The sequence below is a fragment of the Catharus ustulatus genome, chromosome 39 (assembly GCF_009819885.2).
Source record: "Catharus ustulatus isolate bCatUst1 chromosome 39, bCatUst1.pri.v2, whole genome shotgun sequence".
In the NCBI taxonomy this organism is placed as follows: Eukaryota; Metazoa; Chordata; class Aves; order Passeriformes; family Turdidae; genus Catharus; species Catharus ustulatus.
The window spans coordinates 590,959-612,511 of record NC_046259.1 but is presented as its reverse complement, the minus strand read 5'-3'; the positions used below and the strand labels follow the sequence as shown (position 1 = coordinate 612,511).

Sequence of the window (21,553 nt, the reverse complement as noted above, 5' to 3'; positions counted from 1 at the left end):
GAATTTTTTATTTATTTTTTGGGGATTCCCCGCTCGCTTCCGCTCCCGCCGCTTCTCCGCCGGGCTCCCGGATTTCGGGGGGGGGTGGGGGAGGGGCTCAGGGGGGATCCCCCGAATTTTGGGGACCCCTCCCCCCAAATGGCCGAGGAGCTCCCGGTGGATTTGCGCACCAGGAGACCCCAAAATCCCCCGAAACCTCCCCAAAAATCCCGGCCCGAGACTTCGCTGCCGCTGCGCAAGCGCCGCTCGGCCATGGGGGGGTTCGGGGGTGGGGGAGGGGTTGAACCCCCGCGACCCCTCCCCCTCCCCAACCCCCAAAATCGGGGGGGACCCCCCGGGAAATTCCCCAAGCTCGGGGGCGTCGGAGCAGGTGAGAAAAAAATCCCAAAATTTCCTCCCCTCCCCCATCCTGGGTTGGTTTTTGGGGTCCCCTCCCCCACCCCGAGCAAATTTTGAGGTCCCCTCCCCCCAAATTCCCTCCCCTCCCCCACCCTGGGCTGGTTTTGGGGTCTCCCCCAAATTTATTTTTATTTTTAATTTTTATTTTTATTTTAATTTTTATTTTTATTTCTATTTTTAATTTTTATTTTTAATTTTTATTTTTATTTTTTATTCTTATTTTTATTTCTATTTTTAATTTTTATTTTTATTTTCTATTTTTATTTTTATTTTTATTTTTATTTCTATTTTTATTTTTAATTTTTATTTTAATTTTAATTTTAATTTTTAATTTTTAATTTTTATTTTTATTTTTATTTTTATTTTTATTTCTATTTTTAATTTTAATTTTAATTTTTATTTTTATTTCTATTTTTAATTTTTATTTTTATTTTTATTTTTAATTTTTATTTTTATTTTTTATTCTTATTTTTATTTTTATTTTTATTTTTATTTTTATTTTTATTTTTATTTTTTATTTTTATTTTTATTTCTATTTTTTATTTTTATTTTTATTCTTATTCTTATTTTTAATTTTTATTTTTATTTTATTTTTATTTTTATTTTTAATTTTTATTTTTATTTCTATTTTTAATTTTTATTTTTAATTTCTATTTTTATTTCTATTTTTAATTTTTATTTTTAATTTCTATTTTTAATTTTAATTTTATTTTTAATTTTTATTTTTATTTCTATTTTTTTATTTTTATTTTTAATTTTAATTTTTATTTCTATTTTTTATTTTTATTTTTATTTTTTATTTTTATTTTTAATTAATTTTAATTTTAATTTTAATTTTAATTTTAATTTTAATTTTAATTTTTTTTGCAGGTCTGAAGGCGGAGCCGGCGCTGGGGATTTTGGGGGGGGGTTTGGGGGTCGCCCCTCCCCCTCCCCCCCCGATTTTGGGGCCCCTCCCCCCAAATTTCGGGGTCCCCCCCGAGCCCCCCCTGGGCGCTGCCATCGCCGCGGCCACGAGGCAGGACGAGGATGGGGACACGTGAGTGGGGACCCCAAAAAACGGGGGGGGACATCCCAAAAATCTCAAAAAAATCCCAAAAAAATTCGCCAAAAATTCCCCAAAAAAATTCCCAAAAATTCGCCAAAAAATCCCCAAAATTTCCCAAAAAAATTCCCCAAAAATTCCACAAAATTTCCTCAAAAATCCCCCCAAAAATCGGGGGAGACACCCCAAAAATCCCAAAGAAAATTTTAAAAAAATTCCACAAAAATTCTACAAAATTCCCCCCAAAATTCCCCAGAATTCCCCAAAAATTCGCCAAAAATTTCCCAAAAATCCAAAAAAAATCCCCAAAAATTCCACAAAAATCCCAAAAAAATCCCCCAAAAAAATCGACTCGGGACACCCCAAAAATCCCCAAAAAATCCAAAAAAATTCCCCAAAAATCCCCCAAAAATCCCAAAAAAATTCCCAAAAAATAATCCCCAAAAATTCGCCAAAAAATCCAAAAAAATTCCCAAAAATTACCCAAAAAAATCCCAAAAAATTCCACAAAAAAATCCCCCAAAAAATCCTCAAAAAAATCCCCAAAAATTCCACAAAAAATTCCCAAAAAATTCCACAAAAATCCTGCAAAAATTCCCCCAAAAATCCGCTCGGGACACCCCAAAAATTCCCCCAAAAATTCCTTTAAAAATCCCCCCAAAATCAGCTCGGGACACCCCAAAAATCCAAATAAATTTCCCCAAAAATTCCCCAAAAATCCCCAAAAAATTCCACCAAAATTCAAAAAAAATCCCCAAAAAATCCCCCAAAAATCCCCCAAAAATTCGCCAAAAATTCACCAAAAATTCCCCAAAAATCGGCTCGGGACACCCCGAAAATCCCCCCAAAATTCCCAAAAAATTCCACAAAAAATTCCCCAAAAATTCCACAAAAATTCCACAAAAATCCGCTCAGGACACCCCAAAAATGCCAAAAAAAAATCCCAAAAAAATTCCCAAAAAATCCCCCAAAAATTCCACAAAAAATTCCTCAAAAATTCCAAACAAATTCCAAAAAAATCCCCCAAAAATAAAAAAAAATCCCCCCACAACATCCCCAAAAATTCCCCCAAAAAATCCCAAAAAATTCCAAAAAAATCCCCAAAAAATCCCCAAAAATTACAAAAAAAATTCCCCAAAATTCCAGAAAAATCCGCCAAAAATTCCCCCCAAAATTCCTCAAAAATTCCCGAAAAATCCTCCGAAAAATCCTCAAAAAAATCCCCAAAAATTCCCCCAAAAATCAGCTCGGGGCACCCCAAAAATCCCCCCAAAAAAGTCCCAAAAATTTCCAAAAAAATCCCACAAAAATTCCACAAAAATTCCACAAAAATCTCCCCAAAATTCCGCAAAATTCCCTCACAATCCCCCCAAAAATCCCAAAAAATTCCCCAAAAATCCCCCCAAAAATCAGCTCGGGACACCCCAAAAATCTCCAAAAAATTCCCCAAAAATTCCCCCAAAAATCAAAAAAAAATCCCCCAAAATTCCCCCTAAAAATTCCCCCCAAAATTCCCCAAAAAATCTCCTTGGGACACCCCAAAAAATTCCCATGGGAACCCCAAAAATCCCCAAAAAAATAAAAATAAAAAATTCCCCCAAAATTCACTCGGGACCCCCCAAAAATTTTTTGGGACCCCCTAAAATCCACCCAGGACCCCCCAAAATCCCCCAAAAATCCCCAAAAATCCCCCAAAAATCCCCCCAAAAATTTTTTGGGACCCCCAAAAATCACCCAGGATCCCCCAAAATCCCCCAAAAATCCCCAAAAATTCCCCCAAAATCCCCCTAAAAATCACCTAGGACCCCCGAAAATCCACTCAGGACCCCCCAAAAAAATTTTGGGACCCCCAAAAATCACCCAGGACCCCCCAAAAAATTTTTGGGACCCCCAAAATCCACCCAGGACCCCCTAAAACCCCCAAAAATCCCCAAAATCCCCCTAAAAATCCCCCCAAAAAATTTTTGGGACCCCCAAAAATCACTCGGGACCCCCCAAAAATCCCCAAAAATCCCCCAAAAATCCCCCCAAAATCCCCCTAAAAATCACCCCGGACCCCCCAAAAATATTTTGGGACCCCCAAAATCCACCCAGGACCTCCCAAAATCCACTCGGGACCCCCCAAAAAAATTTTGGGACCCCCTAAAATCCCCCCAGGACCCCCCAAAAATCCCCCAAAAATCCCCCCCAAAAATTTTTTGGGACCCCCAAAAATCCCCAAAAATTCCCCCAAAATCCCCCAAAAAATCTTCAAAATCCACCCAGGACCCCCGAAAATCCACTCGGGACCCCCCAAAAAAATTTTGGGACCCCCAAAATTCACTCAAGACCCCCCAAAAAATTTTTGGGACCCCCTAAAATTCACCCAGGACCCCCCAAAAAATCCCCCAAAAATCCCCAAAAATCCCCTAAAAATCCCCCCAAAAAATTTTTGGGACCCCCAAGATCCACCCAGGACCCCAAAAAAATCCCAAAAATCCCCCAAAAATCCCCCAAAATCCCCCTAAAAATCACCCAGGACCCCCGAAAATCCACTCAGGACCTCCCAAAAAAATTTTAGGACCCCCAAAAATCCACCCAGGACCCCCTCAAATCCCCAAAAAATCCCCAAAATCCCCCCAAAATCCCCCAAAAAATCTTCAAAATCCACCCAGGACCCCCGAAAATCCACTCAGGACCCCCCAAAAAATTTTTGGGACCCCCCAAATTTCCGGGATCCCCCCCCAGGAGCGTGGGAACCGCCGGGGCCGCCCCTCCCCCACCCCGCGGGGAATCCCCGGGGGTTTTTCCCCGATGACGTCACCGCCCAGGCCACGCCCCCTTACGGGAACAGCGCGGGGGGAGGGGCGGGAACAGCGCGGCCCCTCCCCCACCCGGAACTTGGGCGGTTTTTGGGGACGTTTGGGGACATTTTGGGGACATTTTGGGGACATTTTGGGACCCACTTCGATGTCGCCGAAGCTCCCAAAATTCTCAAATTTTTCCCAATTTTTTTTTCCTTTTTTTCCCTTTTTTTTCCTTTTTTTCCTCCTTTTTTCCGTTTTTTTTTTCTTTTTTTCCCCTTAAAATTTTCCCGATTTTTTCTCTTTTTTTCTCGATGTCCCCAAATGTCCCCGAATGTCCCCGAATGTCCCCAAATTTTCCTCCAATTTATTCCTCATTTTTTTCCCCATTTTTTCCCAATTTTCCCCATTTCCCACTTAATTTTTTCACTTTTTTTTCCCCCCCAAAAATGTCCCCAAATGTCCCCAAATCCCCCAATGTCCCCAATCCCATTTTGTGTCCCCTCTGTCCCCGCTGTCCCCTCAATGTCCCCTCTGTCCCCAATGCCCCCAAATGCCCAAAGTGTCCCCAAAGTCCCCTCTGTCCCCCAATCCCCTCAGTGTCCCCAATGTCCCCAATGTCCCCTAATCCCCTTTGTGTCCCCAATGTCCCCAAATCCCCTCACTGTCCCCAATGTCCCCAATGTCCCCAATCCTGTTTTGTGTCCCCAATGTCCCCAAACCCCCAAATTCCCCCAGGTCCCCAAAGTGTCCCCACTGTCCCCAGTGTCCCCAAATCCTCTCAATGTCCCCAATGTCCCCAATCCCATTTTGTGTCCCCAATGTCCCCAATGTCCCCAATCCCATTCTGTGTCCCCTCTGTCCCCAATGTCCCCAATGTCCCCAATCTCCCCAATCTCCCCACTGTCCCCAATCCCATTTTGTGTCCCCAATCCCCCCAATGTCCCCACTGTCCCCAAATCCCCCCAATGTCCCAAATGTCCCCATTGTCCGCAACCCCATTCTGTGTCCCCAATGTCCTCAAATCCCCTCAGTGTCCCCAATCCCAATTTGTGTCCCCAAACGCCCCCAATGTCCCCCACCCCATTTCCGCCATTTCCCCCCATTTTTTTTCCTTTTTTCGGCCATTTTGTGTCCCCAATGTCCCCAATCCCATTTTGTGTCCCCAATGTCCCCAATCCCCTCAATGTCCCCAATCTCATTTTGTGTCCCCACTGTCCCCAATGTCCCCAATGTCCTCCATCCCACTTTTCTCAATTTTTTCCCATTTTTTCCCTTTTTCCTCCATTTTGTCCCCAATGTCCCCAAAGCGCCAAATTTCCCCAGATCCCCAAAGTGTCCCCACTGTCCCCTCTGTCTCCAATGTCCCCAATCCCATTTCCGCCATTTTGTCCCCATTTTTTCTCATTGTCCCCAATGTCCCCAATCCCCCCAATGTCCCCAATGTCCCCAATCCCATTTTGTGTCCCCAAAGTCCCCAAATTCCCCCAGATCTCCAAAGTATCCCCAATGTCCCCAATGTCCCCAAATCCTTTCATTGTCCCCAATGTCCCCAATGTCCCCAACATCCCCTCAATGTCCCCAATGTCCCAAATCCCATTTTGTGTCCCCAATGTCCCCAAATCCCTCATTGTCCCCAATGTCCCCAATGTCCCCAATCCCATTTCCACCATTTTCCCCCATTTTTTCCCATTGTCCCCAATCCCCCCACTGTCCCCACTGTCCCCTCAGTGTCCCCACTGTCCCCTCAGTGTCCCCAATGTCCCCTTTGTCCCCAGGCCCCTGCACATCGCGGTGGCTCAGGGCGCTCTGGCCGTCGCTCGCCGCTTGGTGGCGCTGTTCCTGCGGGGGGGGCGGGACCTGGACGTGTACAATCACCTGAGACAGGTCAGGGGACACTGGGGACATTGGGGACACAAAATGGAGTTGGGGACATTGGGGACACTGAGGGGATTGGGGGACATTGGGGACATTGGGGACAATGAGAAAAAATGGGGGGAAAATGGCGGAAATGGGGTTGGGGACATTGGGGACATTGGGTGATTTGGGGACATTGGGGACAGAAAATGGCGGAAATGGGGTTGGGGACATTGGGGACAGTGAGGGGATTGGGGACACAAAATGGCAGAAAAAAATGGGAGAAAATGGCGGAAATGGGGTTGGGGATATTGGGGGACAGTGGGGACAGTGAGGTCATTGGGGACATTGAGGGACTTGGGGACACAAAATGGGATTGGGGACATTGGGGACATTGGGGGATTTGGGGACATTGGGGACAGAAAATGGCGGAAATGGGGTTGGGGACATTGAGGACAGTGGGGACAGTGGGGACAGAAGGGACATTGGGGACATTGAGGGGGTTTGGGGACATTGGGGACAGAGGGAACATTGGGGGGATTGGGGACACAAAATGGGATTGGGGACATTGAGGGGATTGGGGACATTGGGGGGATTGAGGGGACATTGGGGACATTGGGGACATTGGGGACATTGGGGACACAAAATGGCGGAAAAAATGGAGGAAAATGGCAGAAATGGGATTTGGGACATTGGGGACATTTGGGGGATTTGGGGACATTGGGGACAGTGGAGGGGATTGGGGGTGACTGGGGACAGAGGGGACATTGGGAACATTGGGGACATTGGGGACATTGGGGACATTGGGGACACAAAATGGGATTGGGGACATTGGGGACATTGGGTGATTTGGGGACATTGGGGACAGAAAATGGCGGAAATGGGGTTGGGGACATTGAGGACAGTGGGGACAGTGGGGACAGAAGGGACATTGGGGACACAAAATGGGATTGGAGACATTGGGGACATTGAGGACATTGGGGGATTTGGGGACATCGGGGACAGAAAATGGCGGAAATGGGGTTGGGGACATTGAGGACAGTGGGGACATTGGGGACATTGGGGACATTGGGGACATTGAGGGGATTTGGGGACATTTGGGACATTGGGGACAATGAGAAAAAATGGGGGGAAAATGGCGGAAATGGGGTTGGGGACATTGGGGACAGAGGAGACAGAGGGGACATTGTGGGGATTGGGGACATTTTGGGACACCAGGAGACATTGGGGACATTGAGGACATTGGGAGACATTGGGGGACAGTAGGGACATTGGGGACAGTGGGGACACAAAATGGGATTGAGAACATTGAGGGGATTGGGGACATTGGGGACATTGAAGACTTTGGGGACAGGGGGGACATTGGGACGATTTGGGGACATTGGAGACACAAAATGGCGGAAAAAAATGGGGGGAAATGGTGGAAATGGGGTTGGGGATATTGGGGACATTGAGGGGATTTGGGGACATTGGGGACAGTGGGGACAGTGGGGGGGATTGGGGGTGACTGGGGACAGAGGGGACATTGGGGACACAAAATGGGATTTAGGACATTGGGGACATTGGGGACATTGGGGTGATTTGGGGACGTTGGGGACAGAAAATGTCAGAAATGGGGTTGGGGACATTGGGGACATTGGGGACACCTTTGGGATTTGGGGACAGTGAGGGGATTGGGGACATTGGGACACAAAAGAGGATTGGGGACAGTGGAGACATTGGGGACACAGAATGGCGGAAAAAAATGGGGGGAAATGGCGGAAATGGGGTAGGGGATTTTGGGGGACATTGGGGACATTGAGGGGATTGGGGACATTGGGGACAGTGGGGACATTGAGGGACTTGGGGACACAAAATGGGATTGGGGACATTGGGGACAATGAGGGATTTGGGGACATTGAGGACATTGGGGACAATGAGAAAAAATGGGGGGAAAATGGCAGAAATGGGATTGGGGACATTGGGGACATTGAGGACATTGGGGACACTTTTGGGATTTGGGGACAGTGAGGAGATTTGAGGGAAAAAAAATGGGAAAAATTGGGGGGAAATGGGAGAAAATTTGGGGACTTTTGAGGGGGATTGTCACACCTGTCCCAGGTGTCCCTCACCTGTGTCACCTGTCCCAGGTGTGTCTGACCTGTGTCACCTGTCCCAGGTGTGTCTGACCTGTGTCACCTGTCTATTACATCCCAGGTGTTTCTCACCTTTCTCACCTGTCACTGTCTTACCTGTGTCACCTGTCCCAGGTGTGTCTCACCTGTCTCACCTGTCTTATCTGTGTCTCACCTGTATCTCACCTATCTCACCTGTCTCATCCATCCCAGGTGTCTCTCACCTGTCTCTCACCTGTCTCACCTGCCCCAGATGTATCTCACCTGTGTCACCTGTGTCACCTGTCTCACCTCTCTCACCTGTCTCACCTGTATCTCACCTGTGTCTCACCTCTCTCAGCTGTTTTACCTGTCCCAAGTGTGTCTCACCTGTTTCTCTCACCTGTATCTCAGCTGTCTCACCTGTATCTCACCTGTATCTCACCTGTCCCAGGTGTCTCTCACCTGTCTCTCTCTCACCTGTCTCACCTGTCCCAGGTGTGTCTCACCTGTCTCACCTGTATCTCACCTGTCTCACCTGTCTCATCTGTGTCTCCTGTCTCACCTGTGTCTCACCTGTATCTCACCTGTCCCAGGTGTCTCTCTCCTGTCTCTCTCTCACCTGTCTCACCTGTCCATATCTCACCTGTCCCAGGTGTCTCTCTCCTGTCTCACCTGTCTCACCTGTCCATATCTCACATGTTTCACCTGTATCTCACCTGTCCCAGGATTATCTCACTTGTCTCACCTGTTTATATCTCTCCTGTCTCACCTGTCTCATCTGTGTCTCACCTGTCTCCGGTGTATCTCACCTATCTGACCTGTTCCAGGTGTGTCTCACCTGTCTCACCTGTGTCTCACCTGTATCTCACCTGTCTCACCTGTCCCAGGTGTTCTCTCCTGTATCTCACCTGTATCTCACCTGTCTCACCTGTCTCTCACCTGTCCCAGGATTATCTCACCTGTCTCACCTGTCTCACCTATGTCACCTGTCTCTCCTTTATCTCACCTGTCCCAGGTGTGTCTCACCTGTATCTCACCTGTATCTCACCTGTATCTCACCTGTCTCACCTGTCCAATCTCACCTGTGTCTCACCTGTCCAATCTCACCTGTGTCTCACCTGTCCCAGGTGTCTCTCACCTGTCTCACCTGTCACTGTCTCACCTGTGTCTCACCTGTCCCAGGGGTATCTCACCTGTCTCACCTGTCTCACCTGTCTCACCTGTCTAATACATCCCAGGTGTTTCTCACCTTTCTCACCTGTCACTGTCTTACCTGTGTCACCTGACCCAGGTGTCTCTCACCTGTCTCTCACCTGTGTCAGGTGTGTCTCACTTGTGTCTCACCTGTATCTCACCTGTCTCACCTGTCTCACCTGTCTCACCTGCCCCAGATGTATCTCACCTGTATCTCACCTGTGTCTCACCTGTCCCCCGTGTCTGTCCCCAGACCCCTCTCCACCTGGCTGTCATCACGGGCCAGGTGTCGCTGGTTCGGCTCCTGGTGGCGCAGGGGGCGTCGCCGATGGCCCCGGACCGGCTGGGCCGCACCTGCGCTCACCTGGCCTGCGCTCACCTGTGTCACCTGTGTCACCTGTCTGTCCCCAGACCCCTCTGCACCTGGCTGTCATCACGGGCCAGGTGTCGCTGGTTCGGCTCCTGGTGGCGCAGGGGGCGTCGCCGATGGCCCCGGACCGGCTGGGCCGTACCTGCGCTCACCTGGCCTGCGCTCACCTGTGTCACCTGTGTCACCTGTCTGTCCCCAGACCCCTCTCCACCTGGCTGTCATCACGGGCCAGGTGTCGCTGGTTCGGCTCCTGGTGGCGCAGGGGGCGTCGCCGATGGCCCCGGACCGGCTGGGCCGCACCTGCGCTCACCTGGCCTGCGCTCACCTGGCGGCGGCCGGGCCCCGCCCGCGGATCCTGCGCGAGCTCCTGCGCGGCCCCGGCGGCGCCCCCGACCTGCAGGCGCGGGATTACGAGGGTGGGTTTGGGGGGAAATTTGGGGGGGGAAAATTTGGGGGGGATTTGGGAAAATATTGGGAAAAAATTGGGGGGAAGAAGAAAAAAAATTGGGGAAAAATTGGGGAAAAAATGGGGGAAAATGGGAAAAAAATTGGGAAAAATTTGGGAAAAAATTTGGGAAAAAATTTGGGGAAAAATGAGAAAAATTGGGGGAAAATTGGGAAAAAATTGGGGAAAAATGAGAAAAATTGGGGGGAAATTGGGAAAAATTTGGGGGGAAAATTGGGAAAAATTGGGGGAAAAATGGGAAAATTTGGGGGAAAAAATCACAAAATTTGGAAAAAAAATTCAAAATTAGGGGGGAAAATCCCAAAATTGGGAGGAAAAATGAGAAAAATTGGGGAAAATTTGGGGAAGAAATCACAAAATTTGGGTGGAAAAAATTCAAAATTTGGCAGAAAAATGGTAAAAAATTGAGGGCGAAAATGGTAAAAATTTGGAGGGAAAATTGAGAAAAAATGGGGGAAAATGGGAAAAAATTGGGGGAAAATTGGGAAAATTTGGGGGACAATTGGGAAAAAATTCGGGAAAATTGGGAAAATTTGGGGGAAAATTGGGAAAATGTGGGGGAAAATTGGGAAAAAATTTGGGGGGGAAAGTGAGAAAAAATGGAGAAAAATTGGGAAAAAATTGGGGAGAAAAATGAGAAAAATTGGGGGGGAAAAGTGAGAAAAAATGGGGAAAAAATTTGGAAAATTTGGGGGAAAAAAATCACAAAAATTGGGGGAAAAAATCTCAAAAATTGGGGGAAAAATGAGAAAAATTGGGGAAAAATTGGTTAAAAATTGGGAAAAATTGGGAAATATTTGGGGTAAAAATCTCAAAATTTGGAAGAAAAATGGTAAAAAATTGGGGGGGAAATGAGAAAAAAAATTGGGGGGAAAATGGTAAAATTTGGGGGAGAAATCCCAAAATTTGGGGGAAAAATGGTAAAAAATTTTGGGGAAAAAATGAGAAAAATTGGGGGGAAAAGTGAGAAAAAATGGGGGAAAATTGGGAAAAAATGGGGGGAAAAAATCTCCAAAAAAAAATTTTAAAATCCCTCCAAAAATCCCCCCAAAAAATCTCAAAAAATTCCCAAAAAAATCCCCCCAAAAATCCAAAAAAATCCAAAAAAATCTCAAAAAAATCTCAAAAAATTGCCAAAAAATACCAAAAATTTGCCCAAAAATCCCCCCAAAAATCCGTAAAAAATCCCAAAAAATCCCCCCAAAAATCCCAAAAAAATCCCCCAAAAATTCCTAAAAAAATCCAAAAAAATCCTCAAAAAAATCCCCAACAATTCCAAAAAAATCCTTTAAACATCCCCAAAAAATCCCCAAAAAATTCCTAAAAAATAAAAAAAATCCCCCAAAAAACCCCGAAAAAATCTGAAAATAATCCCCAAAAAATCTCAAAAAATTCCCAAAAAATCGCCAAAAAATCCCCAAAAAATTCCAAAAAATCGCCAAAAAAATCCCCAAAAAAATCCCAAAAAATTCCCAAAAAATCCCCCAAAAAATCCCAAAAAAATCCAAAAAAATCCCCCAAAAAATCCATAAAAAATTCAAAAAAAATCCAAAAAAAATCCCAAAAACGCCCAAAAAATCTCCAAAAAAATCCCAAAAAATCGCCAAAAAATCCAAAAAAAATCCCAAAAAATCGCCAAAAAATCCCCAAAAAATCGCCAAAAAAATCCCAAAAAAAATCCCCAAAAAATCCCCAAAAAAATCCGAAAAAAAATCCCAAAAAATCACTAAAATTCCTAAAAACCCCAAAATAAAAAAAATTCAATTTTTTACCTATTTTTTCTAGGTCTGACCCCCCTGCACGTGGCCGTGGCCTCGGGTTCCCGTGAGAGCGATTCCCTAAAAAATCCCAAAAAAATCTCAGAAAAATCCCCAAAAAATCCCAAAAAATCTCAAAAAAAATCCCAAAAAAATCTCAAAAAAATCCCAAAAAATCCGTAAAAAATTCCAAAAAAATCCAAAAAAAATCCAAAAAATCCCCAAAAAATCCCCAAAAAAATCCCAAAAACTCCCCCAAAAAATCCGTAAAAAATTCCAAAAAAATCCCCAAAAATCCGAAAAAATCGCCAAAAAATCCCAAAAAAAAATCCCAAAAAAATCCCAAAAAAATCCCAAAAAATCCCCAAAATTCCTAAAAACCCAAAAATCTCAAAAAATTCAATTATTTCCTAATTTTTCCAGGTCTGACCCCCCTGCACGTGGCCGTGGCCTCGGGTTCCCGCGAGAGCGTCCTGGTGCTGCTGGAGCACGGCGCCGACGTCGACGCCGTGGTGAGGAAAATTCAGATTTGGGGGAAATTCTGGGGATTTGGGGAAATTTGGGAAATTTGGGATTTTTTTGGGATTTTTTGGGATTTTTTGGGGATTTTTTTGGGATTTTTGGGGATTTTTTTGGATTTTTTGGGATTTTTTTGGGATTTTTTGGGAATTTTTGGGGGATTTTTTTGGGATTTTTTTGCTAATTTGGGGGGATTTTTTTGGGATTTTTTTTGGATTTTTTGGGGGATTTTTTGGGGATTTTTTGGGATTTTTTTGGGGATTTTTTGGGGATTTTTTTGAATTTTTGGGGATTTTTTGGGGATTTTTTGGGATTTTTTTGGGGATTTTTTGGGATTTTTTTGGGATTTTTTGGGATCTTTTGGGGATTTTTTTGTTATTTTTTTGGGATTTTTTTTTTTATCTTTTGGGGAATTTTTTAGGGATTTTTGGGGATTATTTGGGGAATTCTGGGGGATTTTTTGGGGATTTTTTGGGACTTTTTTGGGATTTTGGGGGGATTTTTTGGGGGTAATTTTGGGGATTTTTTGGGATTTTTTTCGTGGGAATTTTAGGGATTTTTGGGGATTTTTTTGGGATTTTTTTGGGATTTTTTTGGGATTTTTTTTTTTATCTTTTGGGGAATTTTTTAGGGATTTTTGGGGATTATTTGGGGAATTTTAGGGGATTTTTTGGGTTATTTTTTTAATTTTTGGGGATTTTTTGGGGATTTTTTGGGGATTTTTTGGGGGTAATTTTGGGGATTTTTTGGGAGTTTTTGGTGGGAATTTTAGGGATTTTTGGGGATTTTGGGGGGATTTTTTGGGGAATTTTGTGGATTTTTTTTTAATTTTTGGGGGGAATTTTGGGACAATTTTAGGATATTTTTGTGAAAATTTTGTGATAATTTTGTGATAACTTTAGGATAATTTTTGGTTAATTTTGGGCTGATTTTGGGAATTTTTGGGGCTGATTTTGGGCTGATTTTGGAATAATTTTGGGCTGATTTTGGGATAATTCTGTGATAATTTTGTGATAATTTTTGTTTAATTTTGGGAATTTTTGAGGCTGATTTTGTGACAATTTTAGGATAATTTTGGGCTGATTTTGGGATTTTTTGGGCTGATTTTGAGTTGATTTGGGGCTGATTTTGTGATAGTTTTGTGATATTTTTGGGTTAATTTTGGGCCAATTTTGGGAATTTTTGGGGCTGATTTTGGGCCAATTTTAGGATAATTTTGTGAAAATTTCGGGCTGATTTTGTGATTATTTTGTGATATTTTTGGTTAATTTTGGGCTGATTTGGGGATTTTTTGGTGATAATTTTGGGATAATTTTGGGATTATTTTGGGATTATTTTGGGATTATTTTCTGATAATTTTGAACTGATTTTGGGCTAATTTTGTGATAATTTTAGGAGAACTTTGGGATTTCTCTGGGTTTTTTTTGGCTGATTTTGGAATAATTTTGTGATAATTTTGTGATAATTTTGGGATAATTTTGGGATAATTTTGGGCTGATTTTGTGATAACTTTGGGATAATTTTTGGTTAATTTTGGGGTGATTTGGGGAATTTTTGGGGCTGATTTTGGACTGATTTTGGAATAATATTGAGCTGATTTTATGATAATTTTGTGATAATTTCGGCTGATTTTGTGATAATTTTTGGCTGATTTTGGGATAATTTTGTAATAGTTTTAGGATAATTTTAGGGTAATTTTGAGCCAATTTTGGGCTGATTTTGGAATAATTTTGGGTTGATTTTGGGATCGTTTTGTGATAATTTTGTGATAATTTTGGGCTGATTCTGGGCTGATTTTGGCATTTTTTGGGATAATTTTGGGCTGATTTGGGGCTGATGTTGTGATAATTTTGAGACAATTTTAGACTGATTTTGGGCTGATTTTGGGAATTTTTTGAGCTGATTTTGGGATTTTTTGGGGACAATTTTGTGATAATTTTGGGTTAATTTTGGGCTGATTTTGGGAATTTTTGGGGCTGATTTTGGGATAATTTTCTGGTAATTTTGGGCTGATTTTGGGGATTTTTTGGTGATAATTTTGGGATAATTTTGTGATAATTTTATGATAATTTTCTGATAATTTTGAGCTGATTTTGGAATGATTTTGTGATAATTTTAGGATAATTTTGTGATAATTTGGGGCTGATTTTGAGGTGATTTTGGCCTCATTTTGAGCTGATTTTGGGATTATTTTTTGCCCCCCCAGGACATCAAGAGCGGGCGCTCGGCGCTGCTGCACGCCGTGGAGAGCGGCAGCGAGGAAATGGCCGAGCTGCTCCTGCAGGTGGGGAAGGGAAAATTCCGGGGGGGTGGGGAAATTTGGGGAGTTTGGGAATATTTGGGATTTTTTGGGATTTTTGGGGATTTTTTGGGAATTTTTTGGGGATTTTTTTGGGATTTTTTGGGATTTTTTTGGGGTTTTTGTGGGGATTATTTTGGATTTTTTGGGGATTTTTTTGGGGTTTTTTTGGATTTTTTTGAAGATTTTTGGGGGGATTTTGGGGGATTCTTTTGAATTTTTTGGGGATTTTTTGGGGATTTATTTGGATTTTTTGGGGATTTTTTGGGGATTTTTTGGGGGGAATTTTGGGGATTTTTTGGGATTTTTTGGGGATTTTTTTGGGTTTTTTGGGGGATTTTTTGGGATTTTTTTGGGGATTTTTTTGGATTTTTTTGGGGTTTTTTTGGGGATTTTTTTGGGATTTTTTTGAGATTTTTTGAGAATTTTTGGGGGATTTTTTGGAATTTTTTAGGATTTTTTTGGGGATTTTTTGGGATTTTTTGGGGATTTTTTGGAGATTTTTTTGGGGTGTTTTGGGATTTTTTTTTATTTTTGGGGGGTTTTTTAGGGGGTTTTATGGGGATTTTTTGGGGATTTTTTTGGGATTTTTTAGGATTTTTTGGGAGATTTTTGGGGGGGGTTTTGGAGATTTTTTTGAATTTTTGGGGGGATTTTTGGGGGATTTTGGGATTTTTGGGGGATTTTTTGGGAGATTCTTTGGATTTTTTTTGAATTTTTTGAGATTTTTTGAGATTTTTTGGGGGATTTTTTGGAGGATTTTTGGGGATTTTTGTTGCGATGTTTTGGGGAATTTTTGAGGATTTTTTTGGGATTTTTTGGGGGATTTTTTTTGGGTTTTTTTGGGAATTTTTTGGGATTTTTTTTGAGTTTTGGGATTTTTTGGGGGGATTTTTTTTATTTTTTGGGGATTTTTTTTTGTTTTCTTTTAATTTTTTTGGATATTTTTGGGGAATTTTTTTGTGATTTTTTTTGGAATTTTTGGGGGAATTTTTGGAGAATTTTTTGCGGAATTTTTTAAAATTTTTTTTTAATTTCTTTAAAAATTTTTTTTCAATTTTTTTGAATTTTTTCCCATTTTCCCAGCACGGAGCCTCAGTAAATTCCCAATCCTACTCCGGTTTGGAATTTTGGAGGAATCTTTGGGGGATTTTTTGGGGTGATTTTTGGGGGAATTTTGGGGAATTTTTGGGGATTTTTTTTTTATTTTTTGGGGATTTTTTGGGGGATTTTTTGGGATTTTTTGGGGTTTTTTTAGGGGATTTTTTGGAATTTTTGGGGGATTTTTTGGGTATTTTTTGGGGATTTTTTGGGGATTTTTTCAGGATTTTTGGGGGATTTTTGTTGCGGTTTTGGGGGATTTTGGGGGAATTTTTTGGGGATTTTTTTGGATTTTTTTGGGGGGGATTTTTTGGTAATTTTGGGGGATTTTTTTTTTGGATTTTTTGGGAATTTTTGGAGATATTTTTGGGGGAATTTTGGGGATTTTTTGGGGATTTTTGGGATTTTTGGCGTTTTTTTTGATCTTTTAGGGGATTTTTGGGGGGATTTTTTTTGATTTTTTGAAGGATTTTTGGGGATTTTTTTTCCGGTGATTTTTGGGGACTTTTTGGGGATTTTTTGGGATTTTTTGGAATTTTTTGGGGAATTTTTTGCAGAATTTTTTTTAAAATTTTTTAAAATTTTTTTTCAATTTTTTTTTATTATTTTCCCATTTTCCCAGCACGGAGCCTCCGTCAATTCCCAATCGTACTCCGGCTGCACCGCCCTGCACGCGGCTGCTGCTCGGGGCCGCCTGCGCCTCCTGCGGCTCCTCCTGCGCTGCGGCGCCGACTGCGGCCTCAGGAACCTGCACAACGACACCGCGGCCGGCGTGGCGCTCAACTCCCAGGTGGGTGACACCAGGGGACACCAGGGGACACCAGGTGACAAATTTCAGGGGGATTGGAGGCTTTAAATTGGATTTTTCAGGGATTTTTTGGGATTTTTTGGGATTTTTTTGGGATTTTTTTGGGATTTTTTTGGGATTTTTTGGGATTTTTTGGAATTTTTTGGGATTTTTTTGGGATTTTTTTGGGATTTTTTTGGGATTTTTTGGGATTTTTTTGGGATTTTTTGAGGATTTTTTGATGATTTTTTGGGGATTTTTGGGGGTTTGGACACACCCAGGTGTGCAGGTGAGCTCAGGTGAGAAATTTCAGAGGATTTGAAGCCACTTTAGGGCTTTAAATGGGATTTTTTGGGGATTTTTTGGGGATTTTTTGGGATTTTTTGGGGATTTTTTTGGGGATTTTTGGCCTCAGGAACCTGCACAACGACACCGCCGCCGGCGTGGCGCTCAACTCCCAGGTGGGTGACACCAGGGGACACCAGGTGACAAATTTCAGGGGGATTGAGGGCTTTAAATGGGATTTTTTGGGATTTTTTGGGGATTTTTTTGGGATTTTTTTGGGATTTTTTTGGGATTTTTTTGGGATTTTTTGGGATTTTTTGGGATTTTTTTGGGATTTCTTTGGTGATTTTTTGGGGATTTTTGGGGGTTTGGACACACCCAGGTGAGTCCAGGTGTGCAGGTGAGCTCAGGTGAGAAATTTCAGGGGATTTGAAGCCACCTTAGGGCTTTAAATTGGATTTTTCGGGATTTTTTTGGGATTTTTTTGGGATTTTTTGGGATTTTTTTGGGGATTTTTGGCCTCAGGAACCTGCACAACAACACCGCGGCCGGCGTGGCGCTCAACTCCCGGGTGGGTGACACCAGGGGACACCAGGTGACAAATTTGGAGCCGTTTCGGGGCTTTAAATGGGATTTTTTGGGGATTTTTTTGGGATTTTTTGGGGATTTTTTGGGATTTTTTGGTGATTTTTGGGGGTTTGGACACACCCAGGTGAGTCCAGGTGAGTCCAGGTGTGCTCAGGTGAGAAATTTCAGGAGATTTGGAGCCATTTTGGGGCTTTAAATGGGATTTTTTTGGGATTTTTTGGGATTTTTTGGGATTTTTTTGGATTTTTTTGGGATTTTTTGGGGATTTTTTTGGATTTTTTGGGGATTTTTGGGGGATTTTCAGTCAGGATTTGAGAATTTTTGTTCAAATTTGGGGGATTTTGGGGCGGATTTGGGGGAAATTTTGGGGGTTTGGGGTCGGGATTTGGGGATTTTGGAAATTTGGGGTCCGATTTGGGGGATTTGGGGTCAGATTTTGGGGATTTGGGGTCAGATTTGGGGGAAATTTTGGGAATTTCCGGTTGGATTTGAGGATTTTGGGTCGGATTTTGGGATTTTTAAGACAGAGTTGGGGAATTTGGGTCGGATTTGGGGGAAATTTTGGGGATTTTGGGGGTTTGGGGTCAGATTTAGGGAATTTTAGGTCAGGATTTGAGGATTTTGGATTGGGATTTCGGGAAATTTTGGAGATTTTTGGGTCGGATTTGGGGGAAATTTTGGGGATTTTGGGGGTTTGGGGTCGGATTTGTGGATTTTAGGTCGGGATTTGGGGGTTTGGGGTCAGATTTTTGGGATTTTGGGTTGAATTTGGGGAAAATTTTGAAGATTTGGGGTCAGGATTTGAGGATGTTAGTTTGGATTTGGGGAAATTTTGGGGATTTTGGGGATTTTGGGTCTGGGTTTGGGAATTTGGGGTCTGATTTTTGGAATTTTGGGGATTTTGGGTTGGATTTGAGGAAAATTTTGGGGATTTTGGGTCAGGATTTGAGGATTTGGGGTCAGATTTGGGGGATTTTGGTTCAGATTTTGGGGATTTGGGGTCGGATTTGGGGGAAATTTTGGGGATTTTGGGGGTTTGGGGTCGGATTTTGGGGATTTTTGGTCAGGATTTGAGGATTTTGGGTTGGGATTTCGGGAAATTTTGGAGATTTTTGGGTCGGATTTGGGGGAAATTTTGGGGATTTTGGGGGCTTGGGGTCGGATTTTTGGGATTTGGGGTCAGATTTGAGGATTTTGGTTCAGATTTTGGGAATTTTGGGGATTTAGGGTCAGATTTTGGGGATTCTGGCTGGGATTTGGGGGAAATTTTGGGGATTTGGGGTCAGGATTTGAGGATTTGGGGTCAGATTTGGGGGAAATTTGTGGAACTTTGGGGATTTGGGGTCGGATTTTTGGGATTTTGGGTGGGATTTGAGGAAAATTTTGGGGATTTGGGTCGGATTTCGGAGAATTTTAGGTCCAATTTGGGGGATTTTGGGTCAGGATTTGAGAATTTTGGGTCGGATTTGTGGATTTTAGGTCGGGATTTGGGGGTTTGGGGTCGGATTTTTGGGATTTTGGGTCAGATTTGGGGGAAATTTTGGGGATTTGGGGTCAGGATTTGAGGATGTTAGTTTGGATTTGGGGAAATTTTGGGGATTTTGGGGATTTTGGGTCTGGGTTTGGGGATTTGGGGTCAGGATTTGAGGAATTTGGGGTCTGATTTTTGGAATTTTGGGGATTTTGGGTTGGATTTGGGGAAAATTTTGGGGATTTGGGGTCAGGATTTGAGAATTTTGGGTCGGATTTGTGGATTTTAGGTGGGGATTTGGGGGTTTGGGGTCGGATTTTTGGGATTTTGGGTTGAATTTGGGGAAAATTTTGGGGATTTTAGGTCTAGGTTTGGGGATTTTAGTTTGGATTTGGGGAAATTTTGGGGATTTTGGGGATTTGGGGTCTGGGTTTGGGGATTTTGGGTCAGGATTTGGGAATTTGGGGTCTGATTTTTGGAATTTTGGGGATTTTGGGTCAGATTTGGGGAAAATTTTGGGGATTTTGGGTCAGGATTTGAGGATTTTGGGTCAGATTTGGGGGATTTTGGTTCAGATTTTGGGAAAATTCGGGGGATTTTTGGGATTTGGGGTCGGATTTGGGGAAAATTTTGGGGATTTTGGGGATTTGGGGTCTGGGTTTGGGGATTTTAGGTTGGATTTGGGGGTTTTTGGGTCAGATTTTTGGATTTCGGGTCAGAAATTGGGGATTTGGGGTCAGATTTTGGGGATTTTTGGGTCCAGTTTTGAGAATTTTGCGTCAGATTTGTGGATTTTAGGTCACAATTTGGGGGTTTGGTGTCGGAATTGGGGAAAATTTGGGGATTTTGGGTCTGGATTTGTGGATTTGAGGTCAGAATTTGGAGGTTTGGGGTCGGATTTTTTGGATTTTGGGTCAGATTTGGAGGGTTTGGGGTCAGGATTTGAGGATTTTGGGTTGGATTTGGGGGATTTTGGTTCAGATTTTGGAAATTTTGGGGATTTTGGGTCGGATTTTGGGGATTTTAGATCAAATTTTGTGGATTTTGGGTCAGGATTTGAGGATTTTGGATCAGATTTTGGGGATTTTGGTTCAGATTTAGGTTCAGATTTTGGGAATTTTGGGAATTTTGGGAATTTTGTTGATTTTGGGGGTGTCTGACCCCTCCCCTCCCCCCAGGTGATCGACATCCTGCGGGGAAAAGCCTCGAGACCCCCCCAGGACCCCCCAAAATCCCCCCGGGACCCCCCCCACGGTGAGACAAAAAATTCCCAAATTTTGGGGGGGTTCTGGGGGAAAATTCCCAAATTTTGGGGGGTCCTGGGGGGAAATTCCCGAATTTTGGGGGGTCCTGGGGGGAAAATTCCAAATTTTGGGGGGTCCTGGGGGGGAATTTCCAAATTTTGGGGGGTTCTGGGGGGAAAATTCCCGAATTTTGGGAGGTCCTGGGAGGATTTTGGGGTCCTGGGGGGAAATTCCCAAATTTTGGGGGGTCACGGGTGGGAAAATCCCAAGTTTTGGGGGGTCCTAGGGGGAAAATTCCAAATTTTGGGGGGTTCTGGGGGGGAAATTCCCGAATTTTGGGGGGTCCCTGGGGGGGAAATTCCAAATTTTGGGAGGTCCTGGGAGGATTTTGGGGTCCTGGGGGGGAATTCCCAAATTTTGGGGGGAAATTCCCAAATTTTGGGGGGTCCTGGGGGGAAATTCCCAAATTTTGGGGGGTCCTGGGGAGATTTTGGGGGGTCCTGGGGGGAAAATTCCCAAAATTTGGGGGGTCCTGGAGGGGAATTTCCAAATTTTGGGGGGTCCTGGGGGGAAATTCCCAAATTTTGGGGGGTTCTGGGTGGGAATTCCCAAATTTTGGGGCGGTCCTGGGAGGAAATTCCCAAATTTTGGGAGGTCTTGGGGGAAAATTCCAAATTTTGGGGAGTTCTGGGTGGGAATTCCCAAATTTTGGGGGGTTCTGGGTGGGAATTCCCAATTTTTGGGGTCTCCGGGGTTGTCCCAAATTTGAGGGTGTCTGGAGGGTCCCCAAGACCCCGAAATTCCCGAATTTTTGGGGCTCCCCCTGGAAAAATTCCCGAATTTTGCCCACTCTGGCCCCGCCCCCTTTTCAGGCAGCGCCTCGGAGTCCCCGCCCACTTCCGGGTCTGCAGCCAATGGGGCGCAAGGGGCGGGGCCTCCGCTCCCGCCAATGGGCGCGCAGAGAGGCCCCGCCCATCAACAGAGCACGGACCAATCAGAGGCGGCGATGGGGAGGCCCCGCCCCTCAGCCCCTCAGAGGCTCCGCCCACGCGAGGGGCGGGGCCAGGGCAGCATTAATGGCGCGAAATAAAAACAAATAATCGGTGCAAAATGGAACTGGGATGGACTGGAATAAACTGGGAGGGACTGGGAGGAACTGGGATGGACTGGGAGGGGACTGGGATGGACTGGGAGGGACTGGGATAAACTGGGAGGGACTGGGATAAACTGGGATGGACTGGGAGGGACTGGGAGGGACTGGGATGGGACTGGGATGGACTGGGATAAACTGG

General features: G+C 43.8%; 1 protein-coding gene across 1 annotated transcript; it reads left to right on the top strand.

Moving 5' to 3' along the window:
- Nucleotides 1–37: 37 nt before the first annotated feature.
- On the top strand, nt 38–21,352 carry BCL3 (BCL3 transcription coactivator). Its single transcript, XM_033084502.1, has 10 exons — nt 38–370; nt 1,270–1,438; nt 6,006–6,114; nt 9,944–10,160; nt 12,391–12,479; nt 14,693–14,770; nt 16,509–16,676; nt 17,089–17,134; nt 20,196–20,271; nt 21,134–21,352. The coding sequence occupies exons 1-10, from the start codon at nt 139–141 to the stop codon at nt 21,336–21,338; spliced, it is 1,389 nt and encodes a 462-aa protein (XP_032940393.1). The 5' UTR covers nt 38–138; the 3' UTR covers nt 21,339–21,352.
- Nucleotides 21,353–21,553: the final 201 nt, after the last annotated feature.